Source organism: Odocoileus virginianus, chromosome 9 (genome assembly GCF_023699985.2).
Source record: "Odocoileus virginianus isolate 20LAN1187 ecotype Illinois chromosome 9, Ovbor_1.2, whole genome shotgun sequence".
In the NCBI taxonomy this organism is placed as follows: Eukaryota; Metazoa; Chordata; class Mammalia; order Artiodactyla; family Cervidae; genus Odocoileus; species Odocoileus virginianus.
This window is the reverse complement of record NC_069682.1, coordinates 24,297,039-24,315,312: the sequence shown is the minus strand read 5'-3', so window position 1 is coordinate 24,315,312 and position 18,274 is coordinate 24,297,039. Positions and strand designations below refer to the sequence as shown.

At 45.1% G+C, this 18,274-nt stretch overlaps 1 protein-coding gene across 1 annotated transcript; it reads right to left on the bottom strand.

Moving 5' to 3' along the window:
* Positions 1 to 14,938: 14,938 nt before the first annotated feature.
* GJD4 (gap junction protein delta 4) lies at positions 14,939 to 17,843 on the bottom strand. The gene is made up of 2 exons (XM_020911655.2): positions 17,780 to 17,843; positions 14,939 to 15,879 (listed from the first exon to the last, which is right to left on the bottom strand). Exons 1-2 carry the CDS (start codon positions 17,841 to 17,843, stop codon positions 14,939 to 14,941), a joined length of 1,005 nt encoding a protein of 334 aa, XP_020767314.2.
* Between the last annotated feature and the right edge of the window lie 431 nt (positions 17,844 to 18,274).

Sequence of the window (18,274 nt, the reverse complement as noted above, 5' to 3'; positions counted from 1 at the left end):
CAAGGTGGTACAGTGGTAAAGAATCCACCTGCCAATGCAGGAGACACTGGAGATGTGGGTTTGATCCCTGGATTAGGAAGATCCCTTGGAGAAGGAAATGGCAACCCACTCCAGTATTCTTGTCTGGGAAATCCCATGGACAGAGGAGCCTAGCGGGGTATAGTCCGTGGGTTGCAAAATGTCAAACAGGACTGAGCACACACACATACACGCAAATTATAAATATTGTTTTTCTTCAGTAAATGTTTATTTAGTGAAACGAACTCAGCTAGGAATGAAGGTTCATCCTGTGGTGACCTGATCTGGGTGTGATTTTCCATGACCACGTGGTCTATCACCTTGTAGTCCAGAGGCAGGTAGGCTGGGATCCTAGACATATGTCACAACGCGTATCTTTAGATGGAAACGCTGGGACTTCCTCAGCAGTCCAGTGGGACTTCCTCAGTGGTCTACACTTGATGGAACCAAAAGAAGTTAATAATTCAATTTAGTCTTTCTGGGAACTATCTCATAATGAACAATCGTTTCTGCCTGGTTTGCTTAAAGAAACTGCAGGAAGCAGCAGAAAGCCAGTGACATGAAGACAGGTTAAGAACACGGACCCCGACCCACTGGCTTGCTCCACTTGTGTGAGATTTTGACAGGTTACTCAGCCTCTCTCTTCCTCAGTTTCCCCCCCACCCCCTAAAATGGGAAGAACAGTGCCTACTTCATAGGGTCATAGGGCAATCTTTCTTCTGTGCTTTTTTTTTCTCTTTTTTTAAATTGAGGTATAATTGATGTATTGGCTTAGCCAAAAAGTTCATTCAGGTTTTTCTGTAAGACATTATGGAAAAATCTGAATGAACATTTTGGCCAACCCAATACTACCACTCTGCCCTTCTCACACAATTCTTCTGAGAAACAAACAACATGATCAAGAGAAAAATAGTGTTATATTTTAAAATCTCTATTTATAGAACAAAAGAAAAATCAATATATAAACTCTCCAGTGAGATGCTTGTGACTTCCACTGTACTCGTAAGGGTTAAGTGTCCGTGCTTTAACGCATTCAGAAGACAGAATTTCTATAATTTTTGAAAAAAATTTTTATGCTGTTCTAAAAATCCATTCATTCAGCACATGTCTGCTAAGCACCTACTGTGCAGAGAACTGGAGCTTACATTTGAGCATCTCTGTGAATCGCCATGACATGGGAAAGAATTCAAAGCACCAGGTTCAGCTGCAGACATTTTCTTCACATGAAACTCACCGGAGAACATTAACTCCTGGTGGAGCTCAACAGCAAGAAGAATAAAGAAGCAAGAGAAAATGGAGAAGAAAGTTTATAAGAAAAAAAGATCGGATGAAGCAAAAAGTGTCTAATCAGAGGTGCAACAAAATGTGGCAAGTTCCATTAGCAATGTTACCTCCATACCCAGTCTCCACACTGGAGATTTGTAGTTCCATACCCTGGAAAACCTTACCCTTACTAATTTTTATACTGGAAAGTTGGATTTCACATGAAGGAAATGACTAAGTCTAAAATACTCTAGGTTTAAAATGACTCACATACTCTTCAGATTAACAAAACCTAACACTGTATTATGATTTATATATTTGTACTCCAAAATCCTCAGAGGATTTAGCAGTCTAAGACCAAAGATTGCATTTTTCCAAATCACACAGAAGCTTTTAAATCCAAGTTTAGTCTAATTAAAGGATGAATGTGGTGAATTCCATGACTTTTCAGCACAATCGTGTTGTGCCAGCTCAAGAAGGATTAATGCAAGACTAACACAGAGGTTTCCAAGTTCAATAAAGCGAGGGTGGGTCTGTGGAAAGTTGGAAAACTCTTTTCCAGGCCCCTAAAGTTACTGATTTAGTTTTACTGTAAGCTGTTCATTAACTTGGGTGAGAAGTGTCAAGTTAGCAACAAAAGGTGCTAATTCCATTTGGATTATCAGCAGTGTGACTTTCCAGCAGAGTCAAGATTCTGCTGACACAACTGGGTGCCATTCTACCTCCGGTTCTATTTTGCCTCCCAATCTCTGGTAGCATTCCCCATTGAACCAGCACCCATCCGGAGGCACCCTGCTGGGCTGGGGGGCAAACACCCATTTGAGAAGTAGACGAAATGTGTCTTTGGGGTCCCTCCACCCTTGTTCTGTGTCCCCCTCTCTGGTGATGCCCATATATCCTTCTCTGGTTCCAAATTCTATTCTGTATCCTTTGATTTACATTGAACTTCCTTTTTAGTCTCTTCTCCAACCAAATCCAATAAGACTCCAAGGAAAAGAATACAGAACGGAGTCAATGCCCAATCCAAATCAAAATTTCTGGGAGACATTAAAAATATATAATATAGAAAATATGCTTTCTGATCCAACTAAATAACAGCTTCTTAGGAAACAATAGTGTTAGAAATACACACATATAGGCTAATTACTTTACATCATTACAGTAGTTTTTGTCATACATTGAAATGAATTAGCCATGGATTTACATGTATTCCCCATCCCGATCCCCCCTCCCACCTCCCTCTCCACCCGATCCCTCTGGGTCTTCCCAGTGCACCAGGCCCGAGCACTTGTCTCATGCACCCAACCTGGGCTGGTGATCTGTTTCACCCTAGATAATAACATGTTTCAATGCTGTTCTCCTGAAACATCCCACCCTCGCCTTCTCCCAGAGTCCACAAGTCTGTTCTATACAAAGGTTAGATTCCTGGTCCCAATAGATTCTTTTTCCCTATGCTCCGAAGAAGTCCGCCCCTCTCCCAATCTTATCTTCCTCCTCCACCCTTCTTCCTCTTCTTATTACAATCATGGATCTGTCATGATCACCAAAATGCAATTATGGACACCATGTGATACAGAGAGTGGTTTCTCCCAAGGCATTGGGACTTTCAAATGTATCTATGCTTGGATTCTTAGTTCAAGAGATGAATCTTGATGGGTAATTTCAAACATTAGTCATGGATAGGCCCTACCCAACTAGAAAAAAATTCCAGGAATTATAGAACTATTCCACATCTTTGGTTTTTTTTTAAATAGAAGTATACTTGATATATAATATACAGCAAGACTCAGATTATATATATATATATATATATATATATATATACACACACATATATATACACACTCTTTTTCAGATTCTTTTTCATTGTAGGTTATAACAAGATAATTGAATATAGTTCCCTGAGCTATACAATGTGCATGCGTCTGTTAAGTTGCTTCAGTAGTGTCCAATTCTTTGTGACTCCTTGGACTGTAGCCCACCAGGCTCCTCTGTCCATGGGATTCTCCAGGCAAAATTACTAGAGAGGGTTGCCATGCCCTCCTCCAAGGGATCTTCCCAACCCGGGGATCAAACTGGCATCTTTACATCTCCTCCAATGGCAGGTGGGTTCTTTACCACTAACACCACCTGGGAAGGTATACAGTAGGTCCTTGTTATTTATTTTATATATAGTAGTATGCACACCTCTGTTTTAAAGACATGTTGGATTCATTTTATAAGAAGTGAATTGTAAAAAATTTTTTTATCACTACTGAATGTTAAGCTGTGTAAGAAGACATGATTAAAGTTCCTTATACCCAGGGCAGAGCAGTTGGGCATCTGATAAAAGGGTCAGTTGCAAACAGCCTGCTACTATATACCAGGTGGGAGAGGTACACAGAATGAGTTCATCAAGCTGCTGTGAAATCCTCTTCTGGTTGAAAAATCAGCAGTTGGCAAAGGTGGGACCTCCATGACCGTAAGAGTCTTCTCTGTTCCTGACCCAGAAAAGGAGTAATTAAGAAGCCTTGAGCCGGCCAAGAGTTGATTATGATACGGGGAAGGCTTTTCTCCCTAACGAGCCAAAATCTCACGAGAGGTGGTGGGGTGTGGAGAAAGAACACAGGTTTTTGGAGTCAGATCTAAATTCCTAATCCAATTTCCTTCACTGTGTGACCCTGAGAAAGTTACCAGTGAGCCTCAGTTTTCTTAATCTACCCAATGGTACCCTCAGGGCTACTGAGAGGATCAAGTGACCTGACCTGCATCTTGACATGCAGTAGACAATCAGAACTCTGCTCCTGAAGCCATAGGGACACTGGCTGATCTCTTATATACATCCTTGATCAGCTTCCTCCTGCCTTCCCTACAGTAGCTGTTTCAGACTGTCTCCAAATACATTTGCCCAAAGAAGCTCCCCGCCCTCCCGTGAGCATCATGTCGGCTCCTCTCTTGCCCCCTTGCCTCCAGTCTCCAAGGAGACATCTCCCCTCTGCTCCCTACGATCCACTCACATGCGTTCTTTGTCTGATCCTCCACCAGGTCGAATAACTGTTCTGTTACTGATCCCTCTTTATCTCATGTCTTCAAACCTCCCACTCCATACTACTGTCATCCTATAGCTTAAAGTTTCTCCTAAAACTTCACTTTAAAAATTGTTTATTGAACACCACGGAGGTGTGGAGTTGCCTGAAGCAAAGGGTAGAGTGTAGGCACAAAAATCCAAGGATTTGATAGCAGTTCTGTGTTGTTTATTCCCAAATCTATCTCCTGCCACATCCCTCTCTGAGTTCCTGTCCAGTAAGTTGAACTTCCGGCTGGGCATCTCCTCCTAAAAGCTTCACAGATGACTCAACCACGGCAGCTACAAACCAGAAACCATCAGCATCCATATTCCACTAGGGTTTCCTCTTTGGTGAAAGTTACAAAGAGATGGGAATACCAGACCATCTTACCTGCCTCCTGAGAAGCCTGTTTTCAGGTCAAGAAGCAACAGTTAGAACAGGACATGGAATAACAGACTGCTTCCAAATTGGGAAAGGACTACATCAAGGCTATATACTGTCACCCTGCTTATTTAATTTACATGCAGAGTACATCATGCAAAACGCTGGGCTGGATGAAGCACAAGCTGGCATCAAGACTGCAGGAAGAAATATCAATAACCTCAGAAATGCAGATGACACCACCATTATGGCAGAAAGTGAAGAGGAACTAAAGAGCTTCTTGATGAAAGTGAAACAGGACAGTGAAAAAACTGGTTTAAAACTCAACATTCAAAAAACAAAGATCATAGCATCCGGTCCCATCACTTCATGACAAGTAGATGGGGAAACAAAACAGTGTCAGGCTTTACTTTCTTGGGCTCCAAAATCACTGCAGATGGTGACTGCAGCTGTGAAATTAAACGATGCTTGCTCCCTGGAAGAGAAGCTATGACCAGCCTAGACGGCATACTGGAAAGCACAGACATTACTTTGCCAACAAAGGTCTGTTTAGTCAAAGCTATGGTTTTTCTAGTAATCATGTATGGATGTGAGAGTTGAACTATAAAGAAAGACGAGCACCGAAGAATTGACACTTTTGAACTGTGGTGTTGGAGAAGACTCTTGAGAGTCCCTTGGACTGCAAGGAGTTCAAACCAGTCAATCCTAAAGGAAATCAGTCCTGAGTATTCATTGGAAGGACTGATGCTGAAGTTGAAGCTCCAATACTTTGGCCACATGATGCGAAGAACTGACTCATTAGAAGAGACCCTGATGCTGGAAAAGGCTGAAGGCCGGAGGAGAAAGGGTTGACAGAGGATGAAATGGTTGAATGGCATCACCGACTCGATGGACATGAGTTTGAGCAAGCTCTGGGTGTTGGTGATGGACAGGGAGGCCTGGTGTGCTGCAGTCCGTGGGGTCAAAAAGAGTCAGACACAACTGAGCAACTGAACTGAACTGAACCAAGCACCCATGATCTCATCCCTCTTCTGCATTCCCACCCATCAGAGCCATCCATGTCTCACCACCTCTAGAACAGCTCTTCAGCATCCTTACTTCCAGGTGTGCGTGCATTTGGGGCTCTCAAGTTGAAATAAAATAGATGGAGCAGAAGAGCCCAGGAACAGGGCAAGACCAATCAAGACAGCCTCAAGCCACAGGCTGAAAGACACAAAATTGTGTTTTTGAGTTTAATCTGGACTGAAATTTATCCTGGGGAGGCAAATTCTTCAAGAATGGGAGAAAATCATGATTTAAATACTTACAACCTGGAGGGCATTTAAACACACCTAGCTGATCAAGTTCTTCGAAGAGTTGGCCCAGCTTATAAATCTTATTGGATTTAAATTCTCTGAGATGTAAGGATGACTATCTTACTAACTGGTTAGTTAGTAAAATGTTAGCTAACCTGCCTCACTGTGTCTCAGTTCCATGCCCACGGGCAACTTCACTAACAGACTTAGTGTGGGGCTCAGACATGTCATCTACTTGGAGGGAACTCCCCCAAGTTCTACACAAAGCCCCAGAAGAAAATGGCATCTTCAAGGTTAGCATTTTATTTATTTATTTTTTAAATTTCTATTCTTTTTTTTTCATTTATTTATATTAGTTGGAGGCTAATTACTTTACAATATTGTAGTGGTTTTTGCCATACATTGATATGAATCAGCCATGGATTTACCAAGGTTAGCATTTTAAATTCACCCCATGAAATTATGGCAGCATCACAAATAGGCGGCCTGGAGTCAACACTGGCTTCATAGTCAGTGGATGATGTGGGCAGACTTCCATACAAATTTTCTGAAAGTTCATCATAAGGAAATAACCCAGTAAGAGAAAAGACTCGTGTGCCCATGCCATTTTATTTTCTAATATCAAAAACCTAGAAGTACTTTATTCAACAGCACTCCCAATGCAGGGGACGTGGGTTCAATCCCTGGTCAGGGAGCTAGATCCCACAAGTCACAACTAATAGTTTCCATGTTGCATCTAAAGATCCCTCATGCTCTAATGAAGATTGAAGATCTCTTGTACCACAATGAAAACCCAGCTCAGCCAAACAAAAACAAACAAGAGACACAAAGTCCTCCTGCATAGCACAGAGAATTATATTCAGTGTCTTATAATAAACCATATGGAAAAGAATATGAAGAAGAATATACCCTATGGGGACACAACTGAGACACGGAGCACACATACACAAATGGAGACCCTGCACCCTCTATCAATTTATTAACCTCCTACAGTATTGCAAACGTTCATCTTTGTGAACAATAACCCATTCTATCTGACTGTCTTCAGGAAGGCATCTGGGAGTGATGGAAGGACCAAACCCAGCTGGGAGTGAGAAGGCCTGACCACCAACTGGCCAGATCATCTTAGATGAGTGATCTCACCTTCCTGGACCTTCATATCCCCAGGTATAAATTTAGCTGGTCAAGTTCAAGTCACTAACGCTCCTGGCAGATGGAAGACTCTAAGATGCTGAGGCAGGTGCTGGACGGAACAGGCTTGGGAGCAGCTCCCCCCACCCCCGGAGTGAAGTCTGGGTGAAGAGCCCTGGCCAGAGGGCAGTGAGGAGGCAGGTCCCTGAGAGAGGGGCACCCGAGGAGCCCAGGAAGGGGCAATTACTTAATGCCCGATGTGAGTAAGGGAGGCAGCCCAATTCCTTTCCCCTGGGAAGGAGTTTTGCCATCAGCTCAATAGTGGTCTATTTATAAACAATAGAAATTGGATGGTGGAATATCCAAGTCTGGACCATGAAATTTAATTTTTAAGTATATATTATCTGCATTTATGTTCCAATCATCTCATCAAAAGACATACTCAAATACAAGGATGGTCTTTATCTTTCTCTAGTAATTCCCTTAACTTGTACAAGTACCAGGCATAAAAAAGATGCTCAATAAATGCACAGACGTAATAAGTCATTTTCGCTCTCTTCCATTTATCTTACTTCCAAAAGGTGACACTTTTTTAATAGATGAGGAAACAAAGACAAACAAATAAACAAAAAGCTAATGTTCTCAGAGCCCTCAGCTGGCGAGGGAGTAGGAACATTTTGTCACCCCCAGAGAGCAGCTTCTCAACTTCTCTCTGAAGAAACATTCTGGGCACAGAGCAAAAGCTGATGAACCTGCTTTAGCCTAAGACTTCACTTCCTCCTCACAGCCACGTGTATAAAATAACCGAATTTTTATATTCAAAGGAAATGGCAGTAGATATGCTCGGTGTCAACTTTAACAATGCCTGAGGCTTTCTTCGGATCAAATATCCCAGATGAGGAAGACCAATTATAGACATTTAATTGCCTCTCAAATACTCTTTCTGAGATCAAAAGCACTTTAACCTTTTAAAGCATAAGAAAAGGAGAACTATCAAAGATAAAGTAACACATCGTTTCATGCACCCAGGGGGGAATAATCTCACGCACCTTTGCAGATACCTTCTGTGTCAAGTAACAGCCGTAGAGAATTGTTGTGGCTGTTTAGGAAACAGCTTGGAAGGAGGACTCATACATGAATCGCACATGCTGTCCACGCAGCCCCTGTCCTTCGCATTTGCTGGCACGGCCACCAGAGTTTCCTGGGTACTCACACCAGAGGGTGGCGCACAATCCTCCCTGAACGCCACCTCTGCCAGTCTCAGCCATCATTGTCCCTCTTATGTTGCAAACCTGCCTCTCAGGCCAAACACTTGCGGTTTGCAGCCTGAACACATGCAAAAGCCAGAGAAATGGACAATCAGACACTATAGGCAAAAATCAAGTAAAATTGATATAAGGGGCCGCATCTCAACCCCAAGAGGATAAACCATTGACTTGTTAAATGAACTCCTTCCCAGGAGACCTGAGTGCCCACAGTTACTCCTTCAGCCTGAATTTGTCACCCCTTCTGTTTTCCAAAGTTAACCTCAAACAATTCCCAGATCTCCTGCTGGGATTTCTTTAATTCTCTCTTTCTGGGTGGAAATAAGTAGGAATGGGGCAGAGTGAAAATGCTCCAGGGGCACCCTCAGGAATAAATTAACATTTTGGTGCTTAGAAGCACTGCATCCTAAATATGGTCCAGGAGAGGCCTCTGCTGGTCAGAAAGGAGGTAGGAAGGAGGTTGAGAGCATCCCTGAGTCTGTGGACATCTTCCTCCTCGTGCAAATATCGTGTCATCACAAATTCCTGGAGACACCTGTTAGGAATGATCTGTCAAAGACACAGCCCAGGACACACTCTGCACACAGCTTTGTCCTCTTAGGGGGGCATCCACCTCCACGATCTCCTCTCACCTTCCAAACAAGTTCACGCAATAAGGCAGTCCTTAAATGCACCTTTCAGAGCAGAGAAAATCAAAGATCACAGAAACTGGAGGAGTTGTTTAAACTGGAACAAAGGCCTTTGGCTAGACTCTCTACTGGTTTGCTGGCCTCTCAGTCAGCTGGTGTTTTGTTTTGTTTTCTTTTCTTTTAGACTCACGGAAAGAGACAAAAGCAAGAGATTACATGCTAGGTACAAAGCTGGAGCTGAATAAATACTGGTTAGTCAATGTAGCTCTGTTAATTTGAAATCTCATTTCTCAGCCTATTGATAAAATGCAGACAGGGGCTGTGTGGAGAGCAAGAAGTACCCACCAGCAGAAGGAAAGAAGATTGTGGGGAGAGAAACCCATCCAGTTAACCCAGGAGGGCAACTGACTGGGAACCTAGGATTTAGAAAAGGCAGAGGAACCAGAGATCAAATTGCCAATATCTGCTGAATCATAGAAAAAAGCAAGAGAAAACAGAAAAAAAAACTTCTGCTTCATTGACTACAATAAAGCCTTTGACTGTGTAGATCACAATGAACTGTGGAAAATTCTTCAAGAGATGGGAATGCCAGACCACCTTACCTGCCTCCTGTGAAACCTGTATACAGGTCAAGAACCAAAAGTTAGAACTGAACATGGAACAGTGGACTGGTTCCAAATTGGGAAAGTAGTATGTCAAGGCCATATACTGTCACCCTACTTATTTAACTTACAAGCAGGGCACATCATACGAAATGCTGGGCTGGATGAAGAACAAGCTGGAATCAAGATTGCCAGGAGAAATATCAATAACCTCAGATATGCAGATGACACCACCCTTATGGCAGAAAGTGAAGAAGAACTAAAGAGCCTTTTGATGAAAGTGAAAGAGGAGAGTGATAAACCTGGCTTAAAACTCAACATTCAAATAATTAAGATCATGGCATCTGGTCCCATCACTTCATGGCAAATAGATGGGGAAACAATGGAAATAGTGACAGACTGGGCTCCAAATCACTGTGGAGGGTGACTGCAGCCATGAAATTAAAAGACACTTTCTCCTTGGCAGAAAAGCTATGACCAACCTAGACAGCATATTAAAAAGCAGAGACATTATTTTGCCAACAAAATCCATCTAGTCAAACCGTCTACATGGTTTTCCAGTGGTCACATGTGAATGTGAGAGTTGGACCATAAAGAAGGCTGAGCCCCAAAGAATTGATGCTTCTGAACTGTGGTGTTGGAGAAGACTCTTGAGAGTCGCTTGGACATCAAGGAGATGAAACCAGTCAATCCTAAAGGAAATCAACCCTGAATATTCATTGGAAGGACTGATGTTGAAGCTGAAACTCCAATACTTTGGCCACCTGATGCAAAAAGCCAATTCATTAGAAAAGGCCCTGATGCTGGGAAAGATTGAAGGCAGGAAGAGAAGGGGATGATAGAGGATGAGATGGTTGGATGACATCACCGACTTGATGGACATGAGTTTGAGCAAACTCTGGGAGATGATGAAGGACCGGGAAGCCTAGCATGTTGCAGTCCATGGGGTCACAGACAGTTGGACACAACTGAGCAACTGACCAACTAGAATGTGGATTCCCACTGGCCAGAGGCACACGCTACACAATCACTCCATCCTTTAAATGGGTCATGTACTTTTGTGCTCTGCCTGTCTGGGGAATGGAGCAAAGTTATTACTGAAATCCAGCTTTGGGACCTTCCATGTGGTCCAGTGGTTAAGAATTAACCTTGCAATGCAGGGGACTCTGGTTTGATCTGTTTGGGGAACAAAGATCCCACATGCCTCAGAGAAACTAAGCCCTCATGCCACAGCTAGAGAGTCTGTGATCCTCAGTGAAAGATCCCATGTGCCGACATGGAGACCTGCCACAGCTAAATAAATAAATGTCAATTGTGAAAATAATAATAAAATAAAAAATAAATCTAGTTTTCACATTTGATTTTTAATTTCCTGAATTCGTTAAACTCCTTTCATGGAGTGGAGCTTCTGAGAAAAATCAGTCACTTCTTTCAGCTCTCTTTTCTGCCACTCACATCTCTCTCTTGGGTCACAGCATGGAGGAGAGATGCTCAAGAGAGAGATTCCTTCTATGATGGACAGGAGGGAGGAAAAGTGTACATTCTTCTGTTTCCAATGGGGAAGGTGGGGAGACAGATGTTCCCTTTCTAGGAAATATTTCTCCCACAGAACAACCATAGCAGAGCTGACAGGACTCACAGGCTCGGCTGTGAGCATCCTGCAGTTCGGATGCTGCACTAGGGGTGGAGAAAGATCTGCTGCAGGAGGGGACGCTGGGCAAGTCTTCACTGCAAAGCCCCAGCCTCTTCCTCACCTCCTGCTGGAAACCAGATCCAATTTGGCATTTTGGAACTTTCCAGAATCTTTTTTAAAATTTCAGACCCATGGTTGGCTAAATCCAATTCACCCACAGATGCAGAGAATCAGCTGTATGACTCAACCACCACTTGCAGCCTTCTGAGCCCTCAGGACTGAGCTCTAGCTGGCTCTGCTAGGGCCCTTCCTGACCTGGCCTCAAAACAGTTCTGGTTCCTGCCACAGCAATCTTGGCATCACGGGCAGAAGATAGTAGAGCTTAGGATGGGAGGAACCCCAAGTCACCACCCAGAGGAAAGCTGTCCATCTGTCAGAAAATGCAGAAACTGCTGTGCTAAGAATCTCAAATTGGGCTGACCTGTTAGAGCAGGTACAATTACCTTAATTCCTGCTGCCTCTGCCTTGGGCAGCGGGTGACTCTGTAATGCTCCGTGGGAGGACCCAGGCCCCTGAGCCATCTTGCATTCACCCAGGGTGCCCAAGATGCAGGTTTGTTGTTGCTGTTTAGTCGCCAAGTTGTGTCCAGTTCTCTGCAACCCCATGAACTGTATCCCACCAGACTCCTCTGTCCATGGGATTTCCCAGGCAGGAGTACTGGAGTTGCCATTTCCTCCTCCAGGGGATCTTCCTGACTCAGGGATCGAAACCATATCTTCTGCATTGGCAGGCAGTTTCTCTACCACTGAGACACCAAAGAAGCCCCAAGATACAGAAAGGTGAACTGAAATCTTGGCAAGGAGAATGATAGCCACACAATTTTCTACTTTTTTTTTTTTTTTACCTTTTTTTGGATGAACCTGAGATTCTTCCGCTCCCCCCCCCCAATCTAAGGAATAACTAGAAAATATCTTCGAAGGCTTCAGAACTTGTCACAAACCAGAGGTAATGTACAGCGGCCTGTCTAAAAGAAAAGAAGGGGCTCACCGCCCTCTGTGTTGTTCTGGCGAGGCAGTCACCGTGAAGCTGACACAGCCAACCACGCTTCAGAACACACCAAGCCTCTTCTGCAATCTTGCTCTCACAGTGTGGGTCACAGCAGATGACCCCACGTCTGTCCATGCAGCCTCTGCCATCACTCAGCCGAGTGGGGAGTTGGTGAGTCATCCTCAGAGCCCCCTCCCCACATTCATGAAGTCCCCGCTCTTCCATGGCAGCTCTCCCTGGGACAGGCAAGTCTCTCCTGTTCTGACCATTTTCAATTATGGAAACCTGTGCTCAGGCTGGTAGACCAGGTCTGATAAACTTTAGGCCTGGTAACCCAGCCCCTATTGATGTTAAAAGGGCTGACAGCTGCACCCATCATTGCAGGCCCTCTTTCCTCAGAGAAAGAAACCAAGGCCCAGAGGAAGGGAGTGACCTGGCCAAGAAATGATGGACACTGGGTCCCACCATCAACACGACATCTCTCCCCCTCTCTTGGTCTCCATTACTCTGAATGCCATTTACAGTTTTCCATAGAACAAATCTCCAGGTTCTTCCTCTGATAGTGGGATTTGGGACATCAACTGAGAGGCCCAAGCAGCCCTTCCTAATATACCCAAATACCAGTGCCATTTATAAAGCCAAACCTGAGCATGGACTTACAGAACTCATAGAAGAACAGGGCCCAGTTCTCTCTGGGGCCACGGCCAAGAGGGAGTCCCTGCTCACCCTCACTAGTTTCCATTCCCAGGAGTTACCTGGACAGAAACCCACTCCAGCATTCTTGCCTGGAGAAGCCCATGGACAAAGGAGCTTGGCAGGCTACAGTCCATGGAGTCGCAAAGAGTCGGATGCAACTGAGCGGCTATCAGTCACTCAGCCGGGCACCTCACCAATATCTGTTAATTTGATTTCCTTTCTTCACTTAACATTATCAAGGCTCACCTTGGGTCTTTGAGGGGTCCTGAGGAACTTATTTTTAAAATAGCAATGAAGCCCCTAGAGAATTCTTATGTCTGTAAGACTGCTCAAACTCAAAAGTACACCAGAAATGCATACTTCAAGGGACAAGAAACAGATCTTTCCCTGAATACTTCAGGGATATCAGGCTCAAAAATCACATTTATTGAGCACTTGCTATGTATGACATTGATCTAAGTTTTGAAAAAAAGGGGTCTGAGTCATGGTTCATGGTTTTGAATAGGTTGATGAGCAATAGAGAGAGAGAGAGAGAGAGAGTCAGAGATTAGGAGAGAGATTTACTGCAAAGTTAAAACAGTTTCATTCATTCAACAAGCTTTATGCCAAGACCAATTTTGGATGATTTTTTTTTAAGTTTTAATCAATGGCTTTGATACTCTGTAGCTAGATCAAGGAAGTCACTCCCCATTCCGACAGATATTTCACTGTCAAGGTTATCTTTAGAACAGTTTTAAAAAGTGCCCACTGTTTCCCTGGGTGCCTTGGTTCACTTGTTTCACTATCTGCTGGCTTCTTCAGTGTTGGGTGTTTGTGGACCTGAGGCACTTCATCCGTTCTGGGAGGACAACCGAGTGGCTCTTCCTTGCCTCCTGGTGAAGAGGAACAGCCTTACCCCAACTTTCTGCTGCACTGTGTCCTCCACATGGCAGTTGAAGGGAGCACGGAGGCTCTAATAGACTCCACTCCAACTTGGCAGCACCTGGACCAAAATCAGGGAAAACGGAGGAGAGCAGAGTTGATGGCAGGGAGCTCCCCTGGAAGATGACAGTGCTGTGTCTGTGGGGTACCCCCTCCCCAGTTCATCAGCACACAGTGCAAAGCTGGAACACCCGCAGCCTTTCTCATAGACCCTTAGGGCAGCCCTAACAGGTAGGACTTTCCCCAGCGCCAGGGGAGAGTCAGAGCCAGGACTGGAAGCCCTGTGACAACTCTAGGTTTGCCATCAGCAGCCAAAGTGCTCCCCTCTGCTCAGCTAGGACAGGCACCCAGCCAACATGCCCAGCAACACTAAGCAAGCCCGTGGCCACTCCTCAGCTTGTGCACCTCCCCCACGTGCAATGACCACTCAAGATGCCCCCACAAAAGACCCCAATGTTTTTTAGCTAGATCTACTGCATTTGTGGCTTCTCCTATGACACAGTGAAGTAAGAAGTCGAGATCTCAATGCAATCAGCATTAATTTTATTAAGGGAGTTTGGAGAAGTTAAACGAATATCCCTCTAGACATGAAGTTCCTAACAGATGCTGCTTTTAACTAAGCAGAAAAACAAACTGAAACCAAAAAACCAAAAATCAAAAAACCCAAAGCAAAATAACTCCTTCGAAAACATTAACATATTAATCAAAGCTCTGTAAATGCAAGAGGATGTGCTTCTCACGAAGCACCTACGGGATAAGATAAGACAACAGAATTAGAGAGCAGCAAATTCAGGGACCTGATGCTCTTGGGTTAACCCGTCCGCATTTGAACACCCAGAACAGTCTCCGCGCCCCCCCTTCCCCCACCCCTCCTCCGAAAGGCTTTATCTAAATTAAGTCTTTGGTGAGCTGCATCAGAGCCTCCTGCGAAGTCCGTCTGTCCCGCCCGCTTGCCTTTCTGCGGTGCGGATGGTCACCGTGTTCGCGTTCCTGGGGTGGGATGCTGGGACTCACACCCACTCGGACTTGCCAGGGCCGGAGAGCGGGGCACGCGGCGCGCAGGGGCGCTCTTCCCACCCCGGGGCCGCCGCTCCGGGCCGGGCCAAGCGCGGCTGGTCACTGGCTGAGGACAACGCGTCGCTCTCGTCCTCCCCGCGCAGCTCCAGGCTCCCGGGCGCGGCGGGCTCCGCAGCGGGGCTGTGCGCGCCCGGCCCTCGGGTCCCCAGTCCCGTGCGAGCGCGCTCCCCGCGTCCCTCGTGCACCCCAAGCCCCTCCCGCGCCCCGCGTCCCTCAGGCGCCGCATCCCTTGCCCCTGGACACGGTCTCCTCCGGACCCCACTGGGTCGCCCTCTCGTCTTCCAGCACACGCTGCAGACCAGGTCGGCGACAGTGAGCAGGAAGGACAGCGCGCACATCGCCCAGACGAAAAGCATCAGGATGGACTTCTCCGTGGGTCGGGAGACGTAACAGTCCACCACGCTGGTGCAAGGAGGGTGCGTGCAAGAGAACCTCTTGGGGACCAAGAATCCGAAGAGGAGGTAGTGCAGGCCACCGAAAGCTGCCTCGGTCAAGGTCCGGAGGCAGAGGTGGACCACGTAGCCCGAGGAGAAGTCCGGCACCGTCAGGCAGCGCCTGGCCCCGGGGGTCAGCTCCGGGGCGTCGTGGTCCTCCGAGGCATCCTCTGGCCCGCGGGATCTGCGTGCAGCCAACTCAGCTCCTTTGTGCAGCACGTAGACGCCAAAGACCGCGGACGGAAGGAGAACAGACACGCTCTGGATCAGCCAGAACCGCAGGTGGGACACCGGGGCGAAGATGTCGTAGCAGACGTTGACGCATCCCGGCTGCAGGGTATTGCACACGAACCTCTCCTGTTCGTCCTGGTAGACGGGTGACCCGGCTAGGATGAGAACCACCATCCTCAGCAGCACCATGAAGATAAGCCAGATCTTCCCTGGGAAGAAGCACAGGAAGGGCGCCATGACAACCATACAAATACATCTCCTCCTAGTAGTTCTAAGTCCTTACTGAGGGGAGTGGAGAACCGGGACTGGAGAGCTAAGTGGATAAGCCGTGTGTTGTAGTCACAGCAAGACTATCAGCCAGTTGGCTTGTTGGGTGAACATCTAACCAGCACTCACAACGTGTGGACCCTGTGCTCAACTAAGCCTACCCTGAAGAACCTGCCGCCTTCCATCCAGACCACCCCAGTAAAGCGAGTCCTAAGGATTTTTTGATTTCCCAGTGCATATAAAAGCTATGTTTTCATTCTACCTTGGTCTATTAAGTGTACAGTAGCTTTATCAAGGACAATGTACACATCTTAACTAAAAAATGCTTCATTGTTAAAAATTGCTGACCATCCTTTGAGCCTTCAGCCAGTCATGGTAGTAACACTGAAGATCACTGAGCATACAGTTCATCAGAATAAATTTAGTAACAATTAACAACTTGGAAATATTTCGAGAATTGCCAAAACATGGCACAGAGACATGAAGTGAGCAAATGCCATCAGAAAAATGGCACCAAAGACTTGCTTAAGGCAGGGTTGCCACCTTCAATTTTTTTTTTTAAGTAATATTGGGAAGCACAATAAAATGAGGTATGTCTATACTTGTTTGTAAAATGCTTTGAAATTGACAGATTGAAAGAAGCATAGATAACTAAAATGTTTAATCTGGCTCAGCTAGTTCAGACTTTGGGCTGAAAATTCTAGAAAGAAAGTTGGGCTGATGTAAATAAAGTCTTCCTCTTAAAGAGTGAACTTTTTCAAAGATGTTAGTGCTTTCCTGTAACTGTGTACAGCAAATAAAAGCTACTAATTTCAGTGAGTTTTCTGTATGGTAATAGTCCACATGATCTTTATGTAATTGCAGGACTTGTGTTTAATGTGGCCTTATGGCCCTTGAAATCAGATTTTTTGAAGAATATTCAGTTTTTTAGACTCTTCAATTATTCAGAACTCCTTTCCCCCTATTCCAACTATTATGAATTGAGGTTTCATCTTTCTTCAATTTATCATGAAAGTGTGAGGCTAACCTAGAAATCAAAATCACTTCCAAGTCCTATTTTCATGTCATGAATCAACAATCTTGGAATATGTTGAAGGACCAATCAAAATAATTTATAGATATTTTGTTTTGTGATGAGATGCAGAAATCATCACCTGACATCAGAAGAATTAAATTATTTTATCAATGAAGTCAGTTCAACTCAAGAATTGCATGATAATTATGTGATAACATCATTAACTCAAACTTTTAAAATGAAGTTGGCTTAGTTTAAAAAGCAATGAACAAGAAAAATATCAGCCACTTCATGGATGTATTTTAATCCTTTTCTCAATCCCCTTTATTAGGGTAGCCACACCTCTCCAAAAATTTAACTCAAACTCAAATAAATCAAAAATGTATTACTTTCATTGTTAGGGGGAAAAAGGCTAAAACTAAAATTGGGATTTGGTTTAAAGTACACAAGAGAATTTACTAATCTTTACAAATGGAGCTTCAAGGATAATCCATTAAAAAGATAAACAAGCAAGCTGACTCAAGGCATGAATTTCTTAACTTTGTATTGTTTCTTTTCCTAGTAGCCAGAGAAGAGTTACATAAAAATACCCCTCCCACTTACTGAGCCCCCAAATGTTAGCAAGAAGAGGCCTCTTGAGAGCAATATTGCTCACCCCCAAGACATGCTTAAATGATGGGGAGCCTCATTAAATGATGGAGAATGAGAGGAAAACTTGAGCCATGGCTCCCTGTCCTCCAGGGATAGGCAAGCCTTTCTCCTGGAGAAGGACTAGGAAAAGCGATCCAAGGCAGAACCCGGGTTCTGCGGGGATTTGTAGTACTCACCCACCAGGGTCACGTTGCAATTTAGGGTGATAACAAGGAACCCCAGCAGGTCCGACTGGTCCATGCCTCCAGGGGGTCACAGACTCAAGGTGACAGAAGCCGTCCGGAGCTTGTGTTCTCCAAGGAGGTGGGAAATCTTTGCGAGAATATGTGTATCTTCACTACAAAAGACTCCCAGGTGAGAGCTGGAGGTATTAAAGGGGCAATTCAAGCCCAGGAGCACGAGGCTGTTCTTCTGTGTCCAGTGGAGGCGGCCCCGAGCTGTTTGAGGCAAAGCTTTCCTGACAACTGCAGTGACCAGAGGCCGGCAGCAGCCGTCGCCCATCTGGCTATTCTTACCCTCTTGGGACATTCCAGGCCCCTGGCCGTGCTCACGTGTCTCCACCAGGAGAGCCGACGCCTCAGGATGTAAGAGAAGTGGCTATGTTTAACCCAAGAAGGAAAAGTTCAGTCAACCAGCCGAGTCTCTATGAAAAAGGCGTTTCCTCCTTGAAA